The sequence below is a fragment of the Staurois parvus genome, unplaced genomic scaffold, assembly GCF_062004578.1.
Source record: "Staurois parvus isolate SC_StPar_1 unplaced genomic scaffold, SC_StPar_1.0 ptg000601l, whole genome shotgun sequence".
Lineage (NCBI taxonomy): Eukaryota > Metazoa > Chordata > Amphibia > Anura > Ranidae > Staurois > Staurois parvus.
The window spans coordinates 637,501-659,906 of record NW_028318397.1 but is presented as its reverse complement, the minus strand read 5'-3'; the positions used below and the strand labels follow the sequence as shown (position 1 = coordinate 659,906).

General features: G+C 42.5%; 1 protein-coding gene across 1 annotated transcript in view; it reads left to right on the top strand.

Annotated features, from left to right (window-relative positions):
* ANKRD44 (ankyrin repeat domain 44) overlaps positions 1 to 22,406 on the top strand; it is a 350,654-nt gene that overhangs the window by 198,464 nt on the left and 129,784 nt on the right. The window contains exons 14-15 of the mRNA XM_089692691.1: positions 4,314 to 4,454; positions 17,620 to 17,703. Of these exons, the coding sequence (XP_089548817.1) occupies positions 4,314 to 4,454; positions 17,620 to 17,703 (225 nt within the window). The remainder of the gene's footprint in view (positions 1 to 4,313; positions 4,455 to 17,619; positions 17,704 to 22,406) is intronic.

The window sequence follows — 22,406 nt, the reverse complement described above, 5'->3', positions numbered from 1 at the left end:
CCCCCATAGGACTTTTCATGGTGGTTACAGTATGTCTTATCACTAGTCTTGCTCCTTCGGTATGGTGGGATGTGTGACATTGTCCGCACGGACATTGTAGAATAGGAATTTTAAACTAAAAATGTTTTTCTGTCATGACTTATTGTCATAATAAAGTACAAATGATTTTACTAATAAGTGTATATGTATTTTGTGCCTCTAATGTTCATTTTTTCCCTTTGCCTATTTTCTCTTCCCCCCTTTTCAGTCTAGTTAATTAGAATGTGGCACCAGTGTATTTACAAATTGGAAGTGATCTAACACCCGACTGCACTCCAAATCTTTTTTTATTTGTATATTATTGACCACTGCTGACACAGACTAATTAATTTCTGTCCTAATAATAATGAAGCATTTCTATAGTACTTGCCAAATCTTGTTTAGTGGGCTGGTTAAAGTAATAGTCCAAAAGAGTTTGTTGAATTTAAAACCCTTCATTATGTAATTCTTTCCCTCTTTTTCCTATAAAATTATTTTAGGTTTGTATAGTTGCAGCTATTACAAGACCCTTTAAGACACTTTTTTCCAGTTCATGTCTCATGTTTTATATGCACACCCTTGTGTGCTAACTTTATTTCCCATTATTAAGTCACTTTGTCTACCTGCCTGCTGGTTGACTCTGCTTGCATTGGTGGGAATTCTGGTATGGCATTTTAATAAAGTGGAAGTACATCCAAAGCTCTTTCGGCTGTACTTCTGTGGATGACAGGAGTGCAGTTCGTTCAGTGGGGGACAGATGCAGCATGCAGGTAAGTATGATTTTTTTTTTAAAAATCCCACATTTCTCTTTTAAGTGACTTAGTTGATCAGGTTACATTCTGTTTTTTATTTTATCTCTGCCTATATCTATTGAAAACTTAGAAGTAGAGGTTAGCATACTTTTTTTAGAGTAATTTTGACCCTGGTTCAGTCACATAGGCTTTGCTTTCCTTGAATAATTTCCAACATAACTGTTTGGGTTAAAAGTGAACCTATTTCTTTTTTAATACCAAACCAGGCTTCCAAAAAACAGGGGATATAAATATAGCTAGATGGCATGAAAGTATATCATACTACTTGTATACTAGTCAAAACCATGAAATATTAGAAAAGCAAAACAACTTTAAAAATAAACTTTCTTTATTGTCCATTGAGGGACAAAGGAGTCAATGAATTTTAATACAGCCAGATTACACTGTTGCCCACAGAAGGCTGAGACAATGGAAAACAGAAAATAAAATGTTGATATGGCCCACATATAACCCCTGCTCTACCATGATGCTTAAGTATTTTGCTAGTATTCTAGAAGGCTGAATCTCCTTTTCCTTCTATGAAAGAAAAACATACTTTGGTAGCTTTTTTTTCTTCCATGATTCTTATCGTTTTGATATCTTTATTTAAGAGTCTTGATTTCTATACCGCTGCTTCAGCTGGTCTCTACATAGCAGCTACCTCAATTCTCAGCAACAGCTTTGGACGCCGTACTGGACCCCACTGGACTGGAAAATTGTGGGGTTAGCCTGGAATTTTACCTTTGGAGCACTGGGCTATGCATTGGAGCACTTTCCAGAACTTTGTGTAATGTGTTATTCAGCTGCAGATCACTTTCCAGGTCCAGAACTGTAGCACACAGCCTCTGGTGTCGACTCTGAAGACTCACATAGTGAGCATCACAGTACATCACAGTTGGTACTCTTGGGGACCTTTTCAAATTTCCCACAATTGCCATTTCTTGCAGTAAGGGTTAAGGCTGGGGGAGTGCTGATGTCATCCACTATGCTAAGCACTTCACATGCTTTTTCTCACCATTTCAGCCTAGTGGAAGCACCATCCTGCTGCTGTTCCTTCCCCTGAAGCACCATGTAGATCTTCCAGTCTCTATTTTCATTCCACTGCTTGTCTACTGTGACTTGACCACCTACTATGCTTACTAGCACAGCTGCTGGTGAATATGCAAGGCCTTTCTTTACTTTGGTTCCCATATTTCCACTATGTGGTGCAACATGTCTTTCCAAAGATGCACAGAGAACTTTCTATTGCATATCTGCCTGGAGAGGAGATCTACTGCTATTGAGCCTATACTTGAGGGGAGACCATTGCGGTGAGAGTGACGTGATTTTGGCGGAGTTCCATACACGGAGGATCCATTGTAGAGATTCTAAAGGTGTTTTGGCCCTGTGTGGGTCGAGACAAGGAGGTGAGCGGGCATTGCAGCCATTTTTTGGATACCTTCCTGGCACCTGATGTTATCTAGTTTTCACCATCACAAAGGGTTTATTATCATACAGAATTTAGGTGTTATTCACCACACTGGACTTTTTGTGTTTAGTATACGCATTTTTGTGTTATGCGTTTTTTTCTGTTTTTTTTTTCCTGTTTCTGTTTTGATGCACGTTATGTTTATGTGATTATTTGTTGTTTATTATCACATGCACCAGTTAGGTGCATTTTGTTAGTTTTGTGTGTCACATTGTTTTTTATGTGGATTTGGGAATTTATGCCATAGTGCATGTTTTGAGGTGGGGGTGAAGGGGTTAGCACCTTTATGTGCAGTCCTATTTTGGACTGCTTGCCTTACGTTATATTTCTTTTATCACCTTTAGATCCAATTAGGATCTTTTTGGGCACTATTGATTCATTGGTCCCATTTGGACTTGTTTTTGGCACTTTTAATTTATTTCATTATATTTGTATACACATTTGTGTGAGTGTTATCGGCACTTGTCATTAGTATCACTTTGCATGATTTGTTTATATTATTATTTTCCATATATTGTTATATTTTTGTATTCACGTTTGTGGGTTCACATGGTATTAGCGCTTCATCATTATTTGTAATATGCCCCTTTGCTGGTGTCAATGAGAGAAATAGTGTCTTGTATCAGTGGGAGAAAAACTGCCACAAGGGCCAGATAAGGGCAGGCAAAGGGCTGCATCTGGCCCCTGAGCCATAGTTTGGAGACTACTGACAAAGACAGAGTTTTCCACCCACTCATGCCACAGGGCTTGAAGCCAAAGGTGCGCCCCACCTTTGGAGAGCTGTTTGTTCATCCTGCTGGGCCTCTGGGTAAATCATCTCCCCAGCATTTGGCTACTAAAGTCAGTCCTTGTGGCCTTTTATTTGGTCCTCTAGTTTTGACTGATTGGGTCCATGGTTTTTTCAAGCACTATTTTTCCTTTAGATATGATTCTCTGGCCTTGTCTGGAACAGAAGGTTATTCCTTGCATTCTCCCCTTGGTGTTGGCAGTGTTACTGTTGTGCATTGCCTTTTCTCCATCTAGCCTTTATTCTGGCATTGATTCTTTCAAATACTCTGTTATGGACAGTCCCTTCATCTAGTGGGCCTCTCAGTGGCTGTTTCCCACAACTCATTTGGAATGATTTGGGACATCCTGACTGTATAAGTATTCCAAAATGCCCATATCCCTCAGTGGATGAGAAAAAATTAGATGTACTTCCTTAAAATTATTTATTTTGAAGTCTGTTGAGAAACACAGGTCCCTTCCATCTGTGGTATTAACTTTCTCACAAAACTGAATCATCATGGGTAGTGGAGGGGTTATATGAGGGCTGGATCAATTGTTTTCTTCTGTTTGCCAGTGTCACAGCCTCCTGTAGGTGACAGGATAACCTGGCTGTATTAGAATTCCTAAATTCTTGCACCCCCCAGTGAAGTTGAACAAAAATGTACTCTATGGCAAGTACAAAAATCCTATTTTTAGAAAAAACACCCCTTTCACTAATTATTGAAAATAGTTATGAAGGTAGCATGTTTTTGTATTGATCTCTTCAGGAGAAATTACTTTCTGTAGTTAAAATATTTTACATGCTGCTACAGACAAGGTCAGGCTCCATATTCCACAATTACATTCCACAATGTTAGGGGTAGATACTGACTCGACACAATGTTTGGTCCGTTCAGTTCTTTTATGCCTAAGCCATGGGTGTTCACAAGGAAATGATTGGAAGTTGTGGGTAAGCAGGGACCAAAATTGAGAATGCTGTATGTCACACCAAATACCTTTCTGGAAAAAAGCATTCTAACAATTATGAAGTTGCTGATGTGAGCTACTGTTCAATGGACATTGTATTACTGGCTACACATGTTCAGTAAAGAAAACCTAAAAGCATATATTTGTGTTCATCATGTGACTACTGTGAAAATCCAAAAAAGGACCTATTTGCACAATGTTAGGTTGACAATAGATATATACAGTAAAATGGCCAAAAATTATCTTGCTAAGTATTATTAAAAGCTTAGAGTAACTTTTAACAATTATATATTGATTTTTAGGACACCCTTGCATTATGCATCTGTTAATTGCCACTTCCACTGTATTGAGGTTTTGGTAAACTCTGGTGCAAACGTGAATGAAGCAGATGTTTGGGGTCGGACATCTTTGCACTATGCTGCTGCTTCAAATATTGACCGCAAGTAAGTTAAATACATATGCAGTTATGTGCAAGACTGATTTGTATGTATGTATCTAAACAACACTGTCAAGTGTGTTATATATACTTCTTCTTGCCTTTATTTTTTTCGCAGTGACTGGTATAACTAACACATAGCTGGACAACTTACTTTTTAATTATTTTAATTTTATTTGGCTTGTGTGGACAAACTTTGACAACATCAGGTGGGTGTTTTTTTGTAAATCCAAGGGACAGTATAACAGAAATTTGTATCAATGCTCACTATAAATTCCCTTTACTGGTACCTACACATGGAAACATACATGTGGTTGTGGCTCAGTCCCACACTATCCACAGTGTTAATGATGGCTATAAATGTTTGCCCAGGATAGAATACCCTTATTCTCTTAATTAGAATCAAACTTAGAAGGTGGGTATGTATTTGGTAATGTATTATGCAATGTTTAAGCTCCAGGAAAATAAATTTACGTTGAGTATTGTTGCAAATACTGTATCTGTTTTTGTGGGGCCAATATACATGTGGTAAATAACAAGCAACATGGGAGGGTATGATGCAAGGTATTATAATTAATTGAGAGACAGGAAAGAAAGAAGCAGCCACTACTCTGGCACCAAGGTTTCTAGATGTCCAGGCTGCCAGGTCCATGTTGTAATGTGACAAAAACATGTGAAAGTGTGAAGTAGCAGCATGGCTGATGTCCCCAGGAGAAATGCTTACAAAAGCTGCTCATGAGGCTGCCTTTCTTGTTGTCAAATGGGCAGTTAGCACTTGAGGGAGATCTCGCCCATGAGCCTTCTGTGCTCTGTGGAAGCAACCAAGGTCCTCTTCAAAGCTTCATTGCCCTTACTAACACCCATAGGGAGAATTAAAGGTCTTTCTGATAATCTGAAAGGCTTCATAGCAGTAATATAGGCACAGACGGAGCTGGCTATGTCCAACTCATGTCTCTTAAAAAATAGGGTTCTTACATCTTAGGGCTTAAATCTCAGTGATTTTCAAAGCTGAAGTAATTGCTACCAGATATAGTCTTCATAGTCAACATTAGAATAAAGCAAGAATCAGCAGGAGGAAAAGTGGGTTTCACCAGGATGAATAGAAACAGAGATACAGTTAGGTCCGTATATATTTGGACACAGGCACAATTTTCATACTTTTGGCTTTTACATAGTTACATAGTTAGTCTGGCTGAAAAAAAGACAAAAGTCCATCCAGTTCAACCATTAAAAAAAAAAAGTTAGAATCATATACCCACAGTTGATCCAGATGAAGGCAAAAAAAACCCAAGCAAAGCATGATCCAATTTGCTCCTGCAGGGGAAAAAATTCCCTGATCCCCTGAGAGGCAATTGGATATTCCCTGGATCAACTTTACCTATAAATGTTAGTATCCAGTTATATTCTGTGTCTCCAAGAAAGAATCCAGGCCTTTTTTAAAGCAATCCGCTGAGCTGGCCAGAACCAACTCTTGAGGGAGTCTATTCCACCTTTTCACAGCTCTCACTGTGAAGAAACCTTTCTGTGTTTGGAGATTAAATGTATTTTCCGCCAGACGTTGCCCCTTGTCCTCTGTGATGACCTCAGGGTGAATAACTCTACACCGAGTTCACTATATGAACCACTGATGTATTTATACATGTTGATCCTATCCCCCCTTAATCTCCTCTTCTCAAGAGAGAATAAATTCAGTTCCTCTAATCTTTCCTCATAGCTGAGCTCCTCCATGACTCTTATCAGTTTGGTTGCCCTTCTTTGTACTTTCTCCAGTTCCCCAATGTTCTTTTTATGAATTGGTGCCCTAAACTGAACTGCATATTCCAGATGAGGTATTACTAATGATTTGTACAGGGGTAAAATGATATCTTTCTCTCTGGAGTCTATACCTCTTTTAATACAAGAGATGATTTTGCTCACTTTAAAAAACGCAGCTTAGCATTGCATGCCATTATTATGCTTGTGATCTACCAGAACTCCCAGATACTTCTTCACCATTGATTTCCCCAGTTGTACCACCAGGATGAATAGAAACAGAGATACAGTTAGGTCCATATATATTTGGACACAGGCACAATTTTCATACTTTTGGCTCTTACATAGTTAAATAGTTAGTCTGGCTGAAAAAAAGACAAAAGTCCATCCAGTTCAACCATTAAAAAAAAAAAAAAAAAAAAAAACAAGTTATAATCCTATACCCACAGTTGATCCAGAGGAAGGCAAAAAAAAAACCCAAGCAAAGCATGATCCAATTTGCTCCTGCAGGGGAAAATATTCCTTCCTGATCCCCCGAGAGGCAATTGGATATTCCCCTAGTATGTATGATGCATGCATATTATTAGCCCCAAGTGCATAACCTTACATTTATCAACATTAAACCTCATTTGCCACATAGTTGCCCAATTAAACAGTGCATTGAGGTCGGCTTGTAAGTTGGAGACATCCTGTAAGGACGTTATTCCACTGCACAGCTTGGTGTCATCTGCAAAGACTGAAATGGTATTTATAATCCCAGACCCTATATCGTTTATAAATATATTAAAACGTAAGGGTCCCAACACTGAACCTTGAGGTACACTACTGACAACCCTAGACCATTCAGAGTATGAATCATTAACCACTACTCTCTGAATACGATCTTTTAGTCAGTTTTCTATCCAATTACATACCGATTTTTCCAAGCCTGTAGTCTTTACCTTACACATTAGCCGTGTGCGGGGAACTGTGTCAAACGCTTTTGCAAAATACAAGTATACCACGTCCACCGCCACCCCTCTGTCCAAGGTTTTGCTCACCTCCTCATAAAAAGAAATCAGATTTGTTTGACAACTTCTGTCTTTCATAAATCCATGCTGTCTGTTGCTTAAAATATTTTTTTCATGCAAAAACTCATCTATGTGGTCTTTTATTAAACTCTCCAGTATCTTCCCAAATATAGAAGTTAAACTAGCAGGTCTATAATTACTTGATAAAGATTTTGACCCCTTTTTAAATATTGGCACCACATTGGCCTTACGCCAATCCAGTGGTAAAGAGTCCCTAAAAATGAGAAACAATGGCTTTGAAATGACATAGCTCAATTCTTTAAGGACCCATGGGTGTATGCCATCCAGTCCAGGTGCTTTATTTACCTTTAGGCTCCATGTACATGGTACGTTTGGAGAACTCTTCTGAACCCTGGAAATTGACAGCAGGAAAACACAGGTTAAAAAATGTCAGTTTTGCTGCATTTGCATACCGCGTTTAGCCGCGTTTATGAGCGTTTGCGTTCAGAAGCGTTTTTTAAAGCTAAGCACAGGAGAACCTTCCAAATGCCCAGAATACACTGGAAAATTGTAAATTATTAACTATTTCAGACTGTTTGAGAGAAATAGAGAGAGTCGAAGCAGAGAGAGCAGTATGGTGTACCACGTCCATTTGAGTACCGGGAAAATGCTTTGCATGCATTTTTCATGATGAAAAACGGCTCCAGACAGCATCTGGAAATGGAAGAGTTAAAAAAAATGAGCAAAACGCTTATAACCGTTAGCCATGTTTACCAGTGTGTGGCGTTTGAAACACTCCTGAACGCAAGTTGTGTGCGTTAAAAAAAAAATGACTGTAAACTCAACTGCCTGTAAACGACTGTAAATTACATAGTGTACATGGACAAATAGGAAAACATTAGGGAGAGTTCAGGGGCTGCTGAAAATACGTAGAAAAGCTCCTAAACGTGAGTTTATTAGCTGCAGTGTACATGGAGCCTTATTCTGTCTAAATATTTTTGGATCATATCAATTGTGATCCAATTTGGATCATCTGGAGCTGTGTCAATACCATGCCCATTATGGAGAAGAGCTTCCCCATACTCCTTTGTATACACAGAGCTGAACAAGTATTTAATACATTTGCCTTCTCTTTGTCCTCAGTCACCCACTCTAGATTATTTTGTAAAGGGCCTACATGTTTGGACTGGATCTTTTTAATATTAATATATTTGAAGAATTTTTTGGGGTTGGTCCTGCTATCCTTTGCAATCTGTAATTCGTTTTCAATTTTTGCGGCCTTTATTTCCTTTTTGCATATTCTGATATACTCTTTATAATGTTTAAACGATGATAGCGTTCCTTCATTTTTATATTTAATAAAAGTTCTTTTCTTATTATCTATAGCTTTTTTTAACTTTGGCCATAAGCCATATAAGTTCGATTTTTAGCCTTTTAAACTTGTTGCCCATGGGAATATATAGTTGTGTTCAATATAATAGCAGTCAGACATCACTAACCTGATCAATCACTGTTTTTGGTAGAAATGATATTTCTACATGGCAAATTTACTAGCAGGTGTAGTAGAGTAATAGAAATCCAACAGACCCAACAGTCATGACATAATGCTGCTGATTCTGTGTAATTGAATCACTAATTGAAAGGGGCATGTTCAAAATAATAGTAGTGTGGAGTTCTATTAGTGAAGTCATTCATTCTTTGAAACACAGGTGGCAATTATTGCCCTTATTTAAGGAAGGAAGGCAGCAAATGTTGTACATGCTGGTTACAGTGCATTTCTCTCTGAAATTCTGAGGAAAATGGGTCGTTCCAGACATTGTTCAGAAGAACAGGGTACCTTGAATAAAAAGTTGATTGGAGAGGGGAAAACATATAAAGAAGTGCAGAAAATGATAAGTTGTTATAATGGTCGCAAATGCTTTAAAATGGCAACCAAAACCTGAAAGATGTGGAAGAAAGCGAAAAACTACCATTTGAATGGATAGAAGTATAGCCAAAATGGCAAGGACTCAGCCAACAATCAGCTCCAGGAAGATGTCAGGGCAGGGCTGTGGAACGGACAGGTAGGCCTAGTGGCAGGGTAACGCACTGGCTGACGACAACCACCACCAACAGACCGGAGTCCCTCAGGGCGCGGAGTCTAAGTCCCAGGCTGCCCTTCACCAGGGCCCCTGATGGTGGGGATGGACTTGACACAGCCAGGGACCAGGTCGCGGCCCCCGAGACACCCCAGCTGCGGTAATGGCCGCCGCCAATGGCGTGTAGCTGGTGAGAATGACAATAGCGTAGTCAGGCAAGCCGGGTCAATAACAACGGGACAAAACAGTACAGAACAGTAGACAGAGAATCACAGGTCACGGGCCGGGTTCAGCAACGGAAGGTCAGATCAAAGGGAAACACAGAGAATGGTCTTAGTCAGAATACCAGAAGAGTCACGAGCGTATACACAGAGCTGTAGCAAGACAAAGACACAAGACACAAGTGCAAAGAGCATGTGCGGATCCCAGGCTTATATGTACTCAGCCACACCCCTCTGGGGGATGGACCTCAGAGACCTGAAGGCATAAAAGATTCCCATCATGCTCAGCAGAAATCCAAGATGGATGCTAGCACATGGAGTAACATAACCTCTGGGAAAAGGTAGGACCTTGACAGAAGATCAAAGAAGGTCTAAAGTTACCTGTGAGTACTGTTACAATTAGAAAATGCCTATGTGAAGCCAAGCTATCTGCAAGAAGCCCCGCAAAGTCCCACTGTTGAAAAAAAGACGTGCTGAAGAGGTTACAATTTGCCAACGAGCACATTGACTGGCCTAAAGAGAAATGGCGAAACATTTTGTGGACTGATGAAAGTAAGATTGTTCTTTTTGGGTCTAGTGGCCCAAGACAGTTTGTCAGACAACCCCCAAACACTGAATTCAAGCCACAGTACACTGTGAAGACAGTGAAGCATGGTTGCGCAAGCATCATGATATGGGGATGTTTCTCATACTACGGTGTTGGGCCTATTTATCGCATACCAGGGATCATGGATCAGTTTGAATATATCAGAATACTTGAAGAGGTCATGCTGTCTTATGCTGAAGAGGAAATGCCCTTGAAATGGGTGTTCCAACAAGACAACGACCCAAAACACACCAGTAAACATGCAACATCTTGGATCCAGACCAACAAGATTGACGTTATGGAGTGGCCAGCCCAATCCCCGGATCTTAATCCAATAGAAAACTTTTGGGGTGACATCAAAAATGCAGTTTCTGAAGCAAAACCAAGAAATAGAGAAGAACTGTGGAATGTAGTCCAATCATCCTGGGCTGGAATACCTGTTCACAGGTGCCAGAAGTTGGTTGACTCCATGCAACACAGATGTACAGCAGTTCTCAGAAACAGTGCTTATACAACTAAATATTAATTAAGTGATTCAAAGGAAAGCAAAATCTTCAAACATTTTTCAGTTTATATAGTGAATGTTTGAGTTTGTAAAGAAGAATACAAACACAGCTATTTTTTTTGAACAGTCTAATATTCACTTTTCTTCAATTTTCTTAGAGGAACAACACAAATTTGATATATTTTTCTTCATGTTTTGATTTGAAATAGAATGTGTAGTATTCCCAATGCATTTGTGTGTATGGAAATAAAAGCTATTAGAAGGATTTTGAGCTTTATTCACTTTATTCAACACACTGCTATTATTTGAACACAACTGTATTTTGCAGTGTGATCACATACAGTCTTTTTGAAGAACTCCCATTTCTGTGTTGTGTTCATTGATGCCAATATTCCCTCCCAGTTTAAGTCTTGGAGAGCAGCTCTCAGCCTTGGAAAATTAGATCTCTTAAAATTGAGTGTTTTTATTTTTCCTGTATGTGCTTGCTGTTTACAGCTAACAATAAATTAAATCATGTTATGGTCACTGTTACCCAAATGTTCTTTTATATGGACATTTGTAATAATCTGTGCATGGTTTGAGATTACCAGGTCCAGCAGAGCATCATTCCTAGTTGGGGCCTCTATGAACTGTACCATAAAATTGTCATGTAGTAGGTTTATAAATGTTTGTCCTTTAACTGTTCCTGCAGTACCATTACTCCAGTCAATTTCCGGGTAGTTAAAATCTCCCATCATTATCACTGTCCCAGCCCTTGTAGCCCTTTCGAACTGTGCAAGGAGCTGAGTCTCCACCTCCTCATTAGTACTGGGAGGCCTATGACAAACTCCAATGATTACCTTTGTAGTATGCACCCCCATGTGCAGTTCCACCCATAATACTTCAGCCTCATCACACTCTCCATCAACTAGGATTCTTTCACACTTGGTCTGAGATCACTTCTCACATAGAGACAGACACCACCAGCTTTCCTATTTACCCTGTCTCTCTGAAAGAGGACATAGCCAGGAATATTAATGGCCTAGTCTTGTGAAGAATGAAGCCAAGATTCAGCAATACCAATTAAATCATAGTTCTGTTCATGTACTAAAGCTTCCAACTCACTATTTTGCTTAGCAGACTTCTGGAATTGGTGAACAAACACTTTAATTCATTGACACCTTGTGCCCACGTATTTTGCATATTTTTTATTTTCATACAAATGGTACCAATTCCACTGGTTGTTTGTAACATGGGAACCTTCTTATAATCTGCCATAGCCTTCCCCACATCTTTCCCCATTCCACCCACCAATAAGTACTGACCTCTGTCTGATCTAACTACTCCGTTGTAATCCAATTCTCTCTCCCTCCTTGATCCTAGTTAAATACTCCTCCAGCCTTCCCATAAACCTATATCCCAGCACAGCAGACCCCCTTCCATTTAGGTACAAACCATCTCTAGCATATAGGTTGCACCCCAATGAAAAGTCAGCCCAGTGCTCTAGAAATCCAAATCTTTCCCTCCTACACCAGGTCTTTAGCCATGCATTGAGTTCTCTAATCTCCCTGTCTTTCCTGAGTTGCGCATGGCACAGGTAATATTTCAGAGAATATCACCTTGGAGGTCCTTCCCTTCAACTTGCAGCCTAGTTCTTTAAATTGATTCTTAAGGAGCCTTCACCTTCCATGTATTCTGTCATTGGTTCCAACATGGACCAAGACAGCTGGGTCATGCCCAGCTCCTCCCAGTAATTCATCAACCACATGCCGAACCCTGGCACCAGGGAGACAGCAAACCATTTGGTTGAGGCGATCCTGGTGACAAATTATTCTATCAGTCCTTTTGATTATAGAATCCCCTACTACCACTAGCTGTCTAGACCTTCCTGCACTACCCTCACCACCCTTCCCAGATGGTCTGCCCTCCCGGCTGTTAGGGATAGCAGTGACATCCAGGGCTGACACCCCTCAGCTTGCCACCCCACATCTTTACCCAACTTGGCAAATCTGTTTGGGTGCACAGCCTTCCTTTTCTGTGAGCCCCTACCACTCACTCTCATTACAGTAACCCATCTTCCTACCTGATAATCCTGATTAGCCCCTCTGCCCTCCACATCAATCACATTAGCTACCTACACAGAGAGCAGAAGACCCCTTTTAAGGTTGTCGGTTCTGCCCAGTGTTGCAACTTGCTCTTCCAGATCTCTAACTTGAGTTTCCAGAAGGGCAGCCCACTCACATCTGCGGTATCCATCTTGGAGCTGTTGCTCCCTTGTTGCATACATGTGGCACACTGTGCACTGCACAAAACCTTCAACCCTGCTAGCACACATTATCCCAGTTACAATATTAATAGAAAATATCAGTTGTCACTTACAGATTAGTAGACTCCTGTTATAATATCCTGTTTTCAACTCCGGTTTTTTAACTCCACTTACCAAATGTCCACTTATGCCCCGTACACACTATAAGAAAATCGGACAAACGATCGTCCGGTTATCATTGATTGTACGCTGCTGGTCAAAAATGATGTGCTTTTATGCATGAGAATATTGTACGCTATAAAGACATTGCGTACGAACGCCGTAGCGTAGCTGTGGAAATGATGTAATGTACGTGTTCCCCTGTAGCCACACCTTTCGGTGCCATTTTTGTTTTCCCTCAGCGACGGATCTTTCGTGACGAATTTTCGGAATAGTCATGGATACCGTATCCGAATGTTCTGAAGATACTGCAATTGTCATTATGGGTTTTGGAATTTTGGCCATACAAAGGCAACAGAGGAAAAAGACAAAAAGTGGTTATTTTTGTATCATGGTACATAGTGAATTGTAAAGTTATTGTTGAAAACATATAATTTTTATTTGTGGTTTTATTTTTACAACAACTTGCAAACGCACACATTCATTGTGATGCAGTGACATATGTAATGTTTGTTTTTTGGGGGTTGGGTGAAGAAAACTGTTTAATGACATTATTGACATTAATGGCTGTAATGCTACGAGTATTCCATGGTGTTTATTTTCTTCAGGTTCTTCCGGGTCATAAGCAGCTTCCGATTATGCGCGGTCTTTCGTATCCAATTCTTCTCATACGAAAACTGTACACATTAAACGAAAATCACTTGTTCTGTTCCCAAACGACAAAAATTTTGATGTTTGCACTATTGTTAATTTTCATTTGTAAGATCAGAATCGACTGTCGAAAATGATATACACACCGTCAGAAAATTGCACGATTGCTCGTCGGATGAATACGTTCGTCCGATTTTCTTATAGTGTGTATGGGGCATTAGTCAAAGGTCCAGCAAGCAAAATACAGGCATCCTCAGAGTGAGCTCTACAGCAAGTTATATACTACCTGTATCACCTCTGACCAATTATCCCCTCCCCTTAATTAGCAGACTGAAGGAAGATTAGGAAAGGAAGGAAAAAAATGCTGTTTAAAAAGTGACAGAAAAAAATTGATTTAAAAAAGTAAAAGCTTTTAGCAAGACTCAAAGAAGAAAATAAAACAACTACAAGCACCAGCAATCACCAGTAGTCAAAAGTAAAACTTTTTCACTCTCCAATTCCCACTCTTTTTAGCTATCAGCCAGCAAAAAATGTTAGGCTGTGCCACCAGAATAAATTAAAACAAAACAATCCAAATGAATTTGAAGTGCAGACTCATTTTTCAGGGGCTCAAATGTAATTGGAAAAATAAATATAATTATAAATAAAATGTTCATTTTTAATATTTTGTTGAGAAGTCTTTACTGGCAATGACTGCCTGAAGTCTGGAACCCATGGACATTACCAAAGACTGAGTTTCCTCCTTTCTGATACTTTGCCAGGCTCTAACTGCAGCTGTCTTCAGTTGTTCTTTGTTTGTGGGTCTTTTTGCCTTTAGTTTTGCCTTCAGCAAGTGAAATGCATGCTCAGTTGGTTTGAGATCAGGTGATTGACTCGGCCATTACAGAATATTCTACTTCTTTTCCTTCAAAAGCTCCTGAGTTGCTTTTGCAGTGTGTTTTGGATCATTGTCCATCTGTACTGTGAAGCGCCATCCAATCAACTTTGCTGCATTTGGCTGAATCTGTGCTGACAGTATATCTCTAAACACTTCAGAATTCATCCGGCTGCTTCTGTCTTCTGTCACATCATCAATAAACACCAATGACCCAGTGCCACTGGAAGCCATGCATGCCCATGCCATCACACTACCTCCATGTTTTACAGATGATGTTGTGTGCTTTGGATCATGAGCTCTTCCAAGCCTTCTCCACATTTTTTCTTCCCCTTATTCTGGTACAGGTTAATCTTAGTTTCATTCGTCCAAAGAATGCTTTTCCAGAACTGGTCTGGCTTTTTTTAGATGTTTTTGGCAAAGTCTAATCTGGCTTTTCTATTCTTCAGGCTCATGAATGGTTTGCACCTTGTGGTGAACCCTCTGTATTTGCTCTCGTGAAGTCTTCTCTTGATTGTAGACTTTGACAATGATACTCCCACCTCCTGGAGAGTGTTCTTCACTTGTCTGGATGTTGTGACTGGGTTTTTCTTTACCATAGAGAGGATCCTGCAATCATCCACCACTTATCATCAACATAATATCTTTCATTCAGCATTCTTGTTTCTAGCTACATCTGCAAACTTGGAGGAGCACATTAGTTTGTCCAGCAGAAGATCAGCCCTACATGCGCAGCATTTTTCATAATTGGAACACCTTCAGGAGGGTAGAAGAACTTGTGTAATGGAAATGAAAATTGTACAAATTTGAAGATGAGTAATCATGCCCTCTAGGCAATCAGGAATTATCTCTGGATCTTTTGTTTAAAGATATGTGAGAAGGGTTTCAAGCAGATAGGATGCAGCAATTAGAGGCTCTATTTTGGTTCTGAGGGAAAAACTATACAGCCAGACCCACACTCATACCAAACAGAAGTGCAAGGTTCTCTTTTGTGAAGAGTATGTATCATGCAACTCAGAAAGAGTTGGATCTCAGAAAAAAAGACAAGTGAGGCTTGCATGGAACATTTATATGCAAACCAGAACAGGCATATAAGGAAAACCTTGGAAAGAGCTTCCTGCAACAGCAGCTTGACATGTCCATTCTGCTGACAGGCTTTAAATAGGGCAGCCTGCCTTATTAGAGCTGGCTTCCCCCATCTTCTTGGGCCGCTGTAGCCAGGCAGCCTTTACCATCCACAAGTTAGCTGCCATGGCTCTAAGCCTATCCAGCATAACAACCTCACAGGTAGAAGGGGCCACAACCTGGAAGAAATGTGTACTCCAGAAATCAGGCAGAGAGGCAGATTAAGAGGAGGAGCCAGGAACTAGATGGTGAAAAAAGGGTCTCATAAAGGAGAAACTGAAATGGCAGAAAAAGGGCATAGAGCAAGCACAGAAAATGAAAAAAAAAACCCTGCAACTGAAAAAAAACCTAGAGACTAAGACTTCATCCAGGAGAGGCTGCACCTGAATGGATGCTTTTACCAGCAGTAAGAAAAATGGTTGGCAAAAACCTTAGTCTGAGAATGTTGAGGATAAAAGAGAGAATAAGGGTATTTTGTCTGAGGGAAACATTTATGATCATCGTTAGTGCTGTTAGTAGTTAATAACAGAATGAACTACCACATGTATGCTACCATATTGGCCCCAGGATAGTATATTTTCAGTAAGTTGTTAGGTATTGTACACTATCTGAAAGTAATTTTTTTGTATGTCTTTAACATTTTTACATTTTCCCTTGTTGGCTATCTGTAGATCAGAAAATGGGATTAGAATCTCATAAAGATTTCAGATCAGCCCATGTAGCTTTATCGACAGCCTATTGCTATCAGTCAGGTCAGACTTGCACTGAGACAAAAAAGTAGTAAAGCAATTCCTATATTGAACTACTAAGCAGAAAGCAGAGACTTGCATGCATAATGAGCAAATATGAATGTTCCCTGTACCAACTGAGATAGATAGAGAGCTACATGTTTTTTGTTTTTCAAGCTGAACTCCAGAAAAATCAAATACCCTCTGTTGTAGGGCTGCATTCACACTATAAAGGTTGAATGCTTGATTATATCTAGGGGATGTAGAAAGGCAGTTTTAGTTACCCAATCTTCCGCTCCCACAGGCTCCTCCATACTGCAAGACACCAGTACTGGCAACCTCTTTTCCCCTGCACTCCAGTGGTTGGATGCCCTCTGATGTCAACTAGATTGATGCAGGGCCTCTAGCCCTGGGGAAGCCAAGGAACAGTTCAATGCCAGAGCATGGTGGAGATATGTCTGTTGGGGGAGTTAAGGATTGGATGTAAGTAAAAGTGATTTTCCCATCCCCAATACATAAATGAGTGTTTAAGCCTTGCAGTGCAGGGGCAGGCCCACTTCAAGGGAAAGTTTTTATTTTATTGGAGGTAATCTTTAAATGTTTACACTAACCCTGAGAAGAAAATGTTTGCATTAAGCAAATCACTCCTGCATATACCATATATCTAAAACTGTAAATACACTAAAGTTTTTCTTTAAATTTCACATGCTGTCTGTGGGCATTCCTGGAGAAACCACTATTACATCACTACAATCAGAGCCACAGGATTACTGTATGTACAGTTCAGAGCCACAATTGTTTTTTTTCACTGGTGTTCATGGGAGCTATTTCCATATTTGAAGGACCGCTCTCGCTATACTGAATTATTTTTATAAAATTGTTTAAGCTAAAAGGATTTTATCACATATGTGGCTAAATATGTACAGAAAATGCTTTCAGATAATTCTAACATAATTAATGGGTGAGAAGGCATGACAGGTTAGAAAAGGAAGGATTTGCCAGGACCTTTTCATGCATTAGAATGTAGGACCCTCTGACAGTGATGGCTAAATTAAAATCCTGAAAGAGTCTACACAATCATATTACTTACATTGACCTTACAAATTATCAAAGAATCCTGTAATTGCCCAGCACTATCCTGAATCCCTGTGTTTCCTTTATAAATATCTGAAGTGCAAAATGGAAAGGTATACCAATTATATGCCAATGATATATGAAATGCATTTACTGGTTTCAAGGAGAAGAATAATTCTGGGAAGAGGACATGAAGATACAGAAGAAGCTGATTTATCCTCTCCTGTAAAAGAAAAAGAAGCAGCCAAGTAAGTTGTCCATGCTAAGCACTAAGATAATACCACAGGGATGCACAATTCATATCACCCGACGCCCGTTACATGAAATTCCGGGTGCTGGGCAGGAAGTTTCTTTTTAACATTTAGCCCTGCTGCAGGCAAGCAGTAGGGTTTATTTGTCAGATGGAAGCCACCCGAATGCTTCCTCACACCCCCTCACCCCTATGTATCCCGGCCTCCGCTTGCCCATCCGTGGGCCTGGGTTCAGCATAGAGGGTGCCATCAGGTAGAGGTGAGGAAGGCGCGAACACATGTCCTTCGCCCCATCTTGATCCTGACCTGGAAGTGATGAGTATGATGTCACTTCCGGGTCCCCATTGTCCATTTCCCCAGCCATCAAGGCTGAGAAAAATTGTAATGCAATATGATCTGCGCTGCATTTCATTCAGTAGAGCAAGAGGAGACATGCAGGGTCTTTTTGACCCTGGATATCTCATTATAGTGAACCTGTCCCCAAAAAATCATCACATAGGGGACTTTTTGTCCCCATGTGATCAAAAATCTTTAATTGTAAAAAATTAAAGCTACACCCAAGCACATAAAATCATCCACCCAAAAAAAAAACATTTTGAGGCCCCCACCCCCACATATACGCATCTACAAACGTAAATCAGCTCATGGGGGGAGATCACTGATGGGGGGCACAGTCTCTGATGGGGTGCTGCTTTTGATTGAGTGCTGCTTTGAACGAGTGCGAAGCAGTTAAACACAGCAGTTGAACTAAAGCGGGGGAACTTAAGCAGCAGGAAGACACAACAACAGCATGAAACTCTACTGCATGCTGGACAGACTGCAAGCAATCACCCTGGAAAACCTCTCTTACATACCTGAGTCCCACTCCGTGTACCTTTATATAATACACCCCCTCTTCTCCTTATCATATTACTATCCTCTGTTCCCAAATCTCATTTCTTTACCCCTCTGCTCCACCCCAAAATTCCACATCTCCCCCTCATTGCTATCATCTCCCTACTACTGCTCTCATCACCTCCCTAAAATGCCTCTTTCACTCCTCCTTCTCATTTTCCTCTCCTCTGTTCCCAAAATCCATTCACTATATCCCTCTGCTCCTCCCAAACATTTGTATATTGTGTCCTCACTACTTCCTTCACCTCTCTACGGCACCCACCACCTCCTCCTATTAGTCCACTCTCCCACTGACCAGAACACCACCACTAGTAGTTTCTCACGCTCCTGCACATCCCGCTCCCATGCCGCCTTTCTCACCCTTCTCCTCCTCCTAACCGCAGGGGACATCTCCCCGAATCCTGGCCCTCCACCACCTCCCTCACCCGCACAACACCCTCCCGCCTCCACATCCTGCCGCAACCCCCGTAACTTAGTATCTGTCCCCCTGCTCCCTAAAATCTCCCCCCCCCCGTTTTCATGTGCACTCCTGAACGCCCGATCAGTGAGCAACAAGCTTACCGCCATCCACGACCTCTTTGTTTCCCGCTCCCTCAACCTCCTAGCGATCACAGAAACCTGGATCCAGCCCACTGACTCTACCTCCTCTGCTGCACTCTCCTACTGAGGTCTCACCTGAACCCATTCACCCAGGCCTAACGGTCGTAAAGGTGGTGGGGTTGGTCTGCTCCTGTCACCGCAGAGCACCTTCCGAGTCCTCCCAAACCCCCCCTCCTTATCCTTCTCCTCCTTCGAGGCCCACTGCGTCCAACTATTCTCCCCAACCCCCCTGAAGATTGCTGTGATATACCGGCCTCCTGGATCCATATCCCGCTTCCTGGATGACTCTTCCTCCTGGCTACCCTTCTTCCTCTCCTCTGAGCTACCCATCATCATCCTTGGGGATTTCAACATCCCTGTCAACCTCGACAACCCGGACACATCCCATCTCCTCCACTTAACCTCCTCCTTTGCACTTGCACAGTGCATACAATCCACCACCCACTCCAACGGTAATATCCTTGATCTCGTCTTCTCCGACCGCTGCGCTCCCCACAACCTCACTAACACCTCCTTCCCTCTCTCTGACCACAACCTGATTACCTTCTCTATCGCCTCATCCTCCAACGCCTACCCCTCCAAATGTCACACTACTACCAGCCGTAACCTCCGCAACCTTAACCCTGCCCCCCTCCACTCTGCAGCTGATCAACTCCACGACAGCATCCTCCCCCTGTCTTGCCCCAACTTGGCTATGACTGCCTACAACAATGCACTGTCAACAGCTCTTGACTCACTAGTGCCTTTAACCACACGCAACATCAGACCCTGACCGCTCCAGCCCTGGCAGACTGATCACAGCAAAACCCTCAAACGACACAGTCGTGCCCTGGAGCGACTGTGGCGCAAAACCAAATCCCAACAAGCCTTCACCCGTTACAAATCTGCTATCCACACCTACACCTCCTCCCTCCACACAGCCAAACAAGCCTACTTCCTGACCCTCATCAAGGCCCTCTCCTCCAATCCTCGCCGACTCTTCTCCAACTTCAACTCTCTACTCTCGCCAACCCCACCTCCACCCAGCACCTCACTTACTGCCCTTGAGATTGCCAATCACTTCAAAAACAAGATTGACACAATTCGCAAGGACATCGCCGCAACTCACACGCCCTCTCAATCCGTCCCCTCTCACACAGCTACCCCCTCACCCCCCCTCTCCCTCGACATAACCCGCAGGGACTTCATCGCTGCTCAAACTCCCTCCAACCCCGTTCCCCCTCACTCAACTACCCCCTCATCACCCCTCTCCCACGGCCCCACCACTGCTCTGACCTCCACTTCCACCTCACCCTACATTCCTCATACTGAAGACCCCCCAACACTCCACACCTTTGACCTTACTACCATCGAGGAAGTCTCCAAGATCCTCTCTGATGCCCGCCTCACCACCTGCCCCCTTGACCCTATCCCCTCACAACTCCTACGACCTCCCTCCCCCTCCATCCTACGCTCCCTCACCCACATCTTTAATCTCTCCCTCTCCTCCGGCACTTTCCCCTCCCCTCTGAAACATGCACACATCACCCCCATACTTAAAAAGCCCTCCCTGGACCCCAATGACCCGAACAACCTCAGACCCATCTCCCTGCTCAAATTTACATCTAAACTCCTCGAGCGCCTAGTCTATGCCCGCCTAAGCTCTCACCTCAACGACAACAACCTCCTCGATCCCCTACAGTCCGGCTTCCGTCCCCTACACTCCACCGAAACTGCCTTACTCAAACTCTCCAACGACGTGCTAACCGCCAAAGCTAATGGCCACTATTCAGTGCTCCTACTCCTTGACCTCTCTGCGGCCTTCGACAAAGTCGATCACCCCCTCCTCCTCAAAAAACTACACTCCCTCGGCCTCAGAGATTCTGCTCTCTCCTGGCTCTCATCCTACCTGTCACAATGCTCTTTCAGCGTTACCTATAATGCTACCACCTCCCCCTCACTCCCCCTCTCTGTTGGGGTCCCTCAAGGCTCTGTCCTCGGGCCCCTTCTCTTCTCCATCTACACCTCCTCCCTTGGCCAACTCATACACTCTCACGGCTTCAACTACCACCTCTATGCCGACGACACACAAATCTATCTCTCAACCCCCCACCTCACCCCCTCAGTCTCCGCCCCAATCACACACCTACTGAGTGACATATCAGACTGGATGTCGCTCCACTTCCTTAAACTGAACCTCTCCAAAACCGAGTTTCTTGTCTTCCCCCCATTGACTTCTCCGTCACATCCAACAACGCCACCATCAAACCCGCCCCGCAGGCCAGAGTACTTGGTGTCATTCTGGACTCCAACCTATCCTTCCAGCCCCAAGTCCAATCTTTAACAAACTGTTGCAGACTCCACCTCCGCAACATTGCCAAAATACGCACGTTCCTAACCCCAGAAACCACTAAACAGCTCATCCACTCCCTCATTATATCACGACTCGACTACTGCAACTCCCTCCTCACTGGCCTGCCTCGCCGCTGGCTACCCCCGCTTCAGTCGATCCTGAATACGGCTGCCAGACTCATTCACCTTTCCTCCATCTCCGCCACCCCCCTCTGCCAATCCCTCCACTGGCTTCCAATTGCGCAACGGATCAAATTCAAAATCCTAACACTGACGTACAAAGCTGTCCACCATACTGCCCCGTACTACATCACTGACCTAATATCCAAGTACCTCCCAGCATGCACACTCCGCTCCTCACAAGACCTCCTTCTCTCTAGTTCCCTGGTCTCCTCCTCCCTTGCCCGCCTCCAGGACTTCTCCAGGTTGTCACCCATCCTCTGGAACTCCCTGCCCCAACCCATCAGATTATCACCTACTCTCCTCTCCTTTAGGCGCACCCTGAAAACCCATCTCTTCAGGGAAGCCTACCCCACCCCTTACTAACCTGCCGACCTCCTCCACTCTTCCTACCACTCCATCCCCCACAGCTATCTCCTCCTGTACCACTATCCCCTCTCTCCTAGATTGTAAGCTCAAAAGACCAGGGCCCTCGATCCCCTCATGTTTTGCATTGTATTGGTATTGTTCTGTCACATGTTCTGTCCCCCTTTGTAATGTACAGCGCTGAGCGAACCATTGGCGCTTTATAAATACTGTATAATAATAACAAATGCACGTGGGGGGGGGCGCCTATGCATGAAAATGTTGATTGCGATACACTTGTTACATATCGCTGCACATGCTGGAATGAGAGCAATAATTTTAGCACCAGA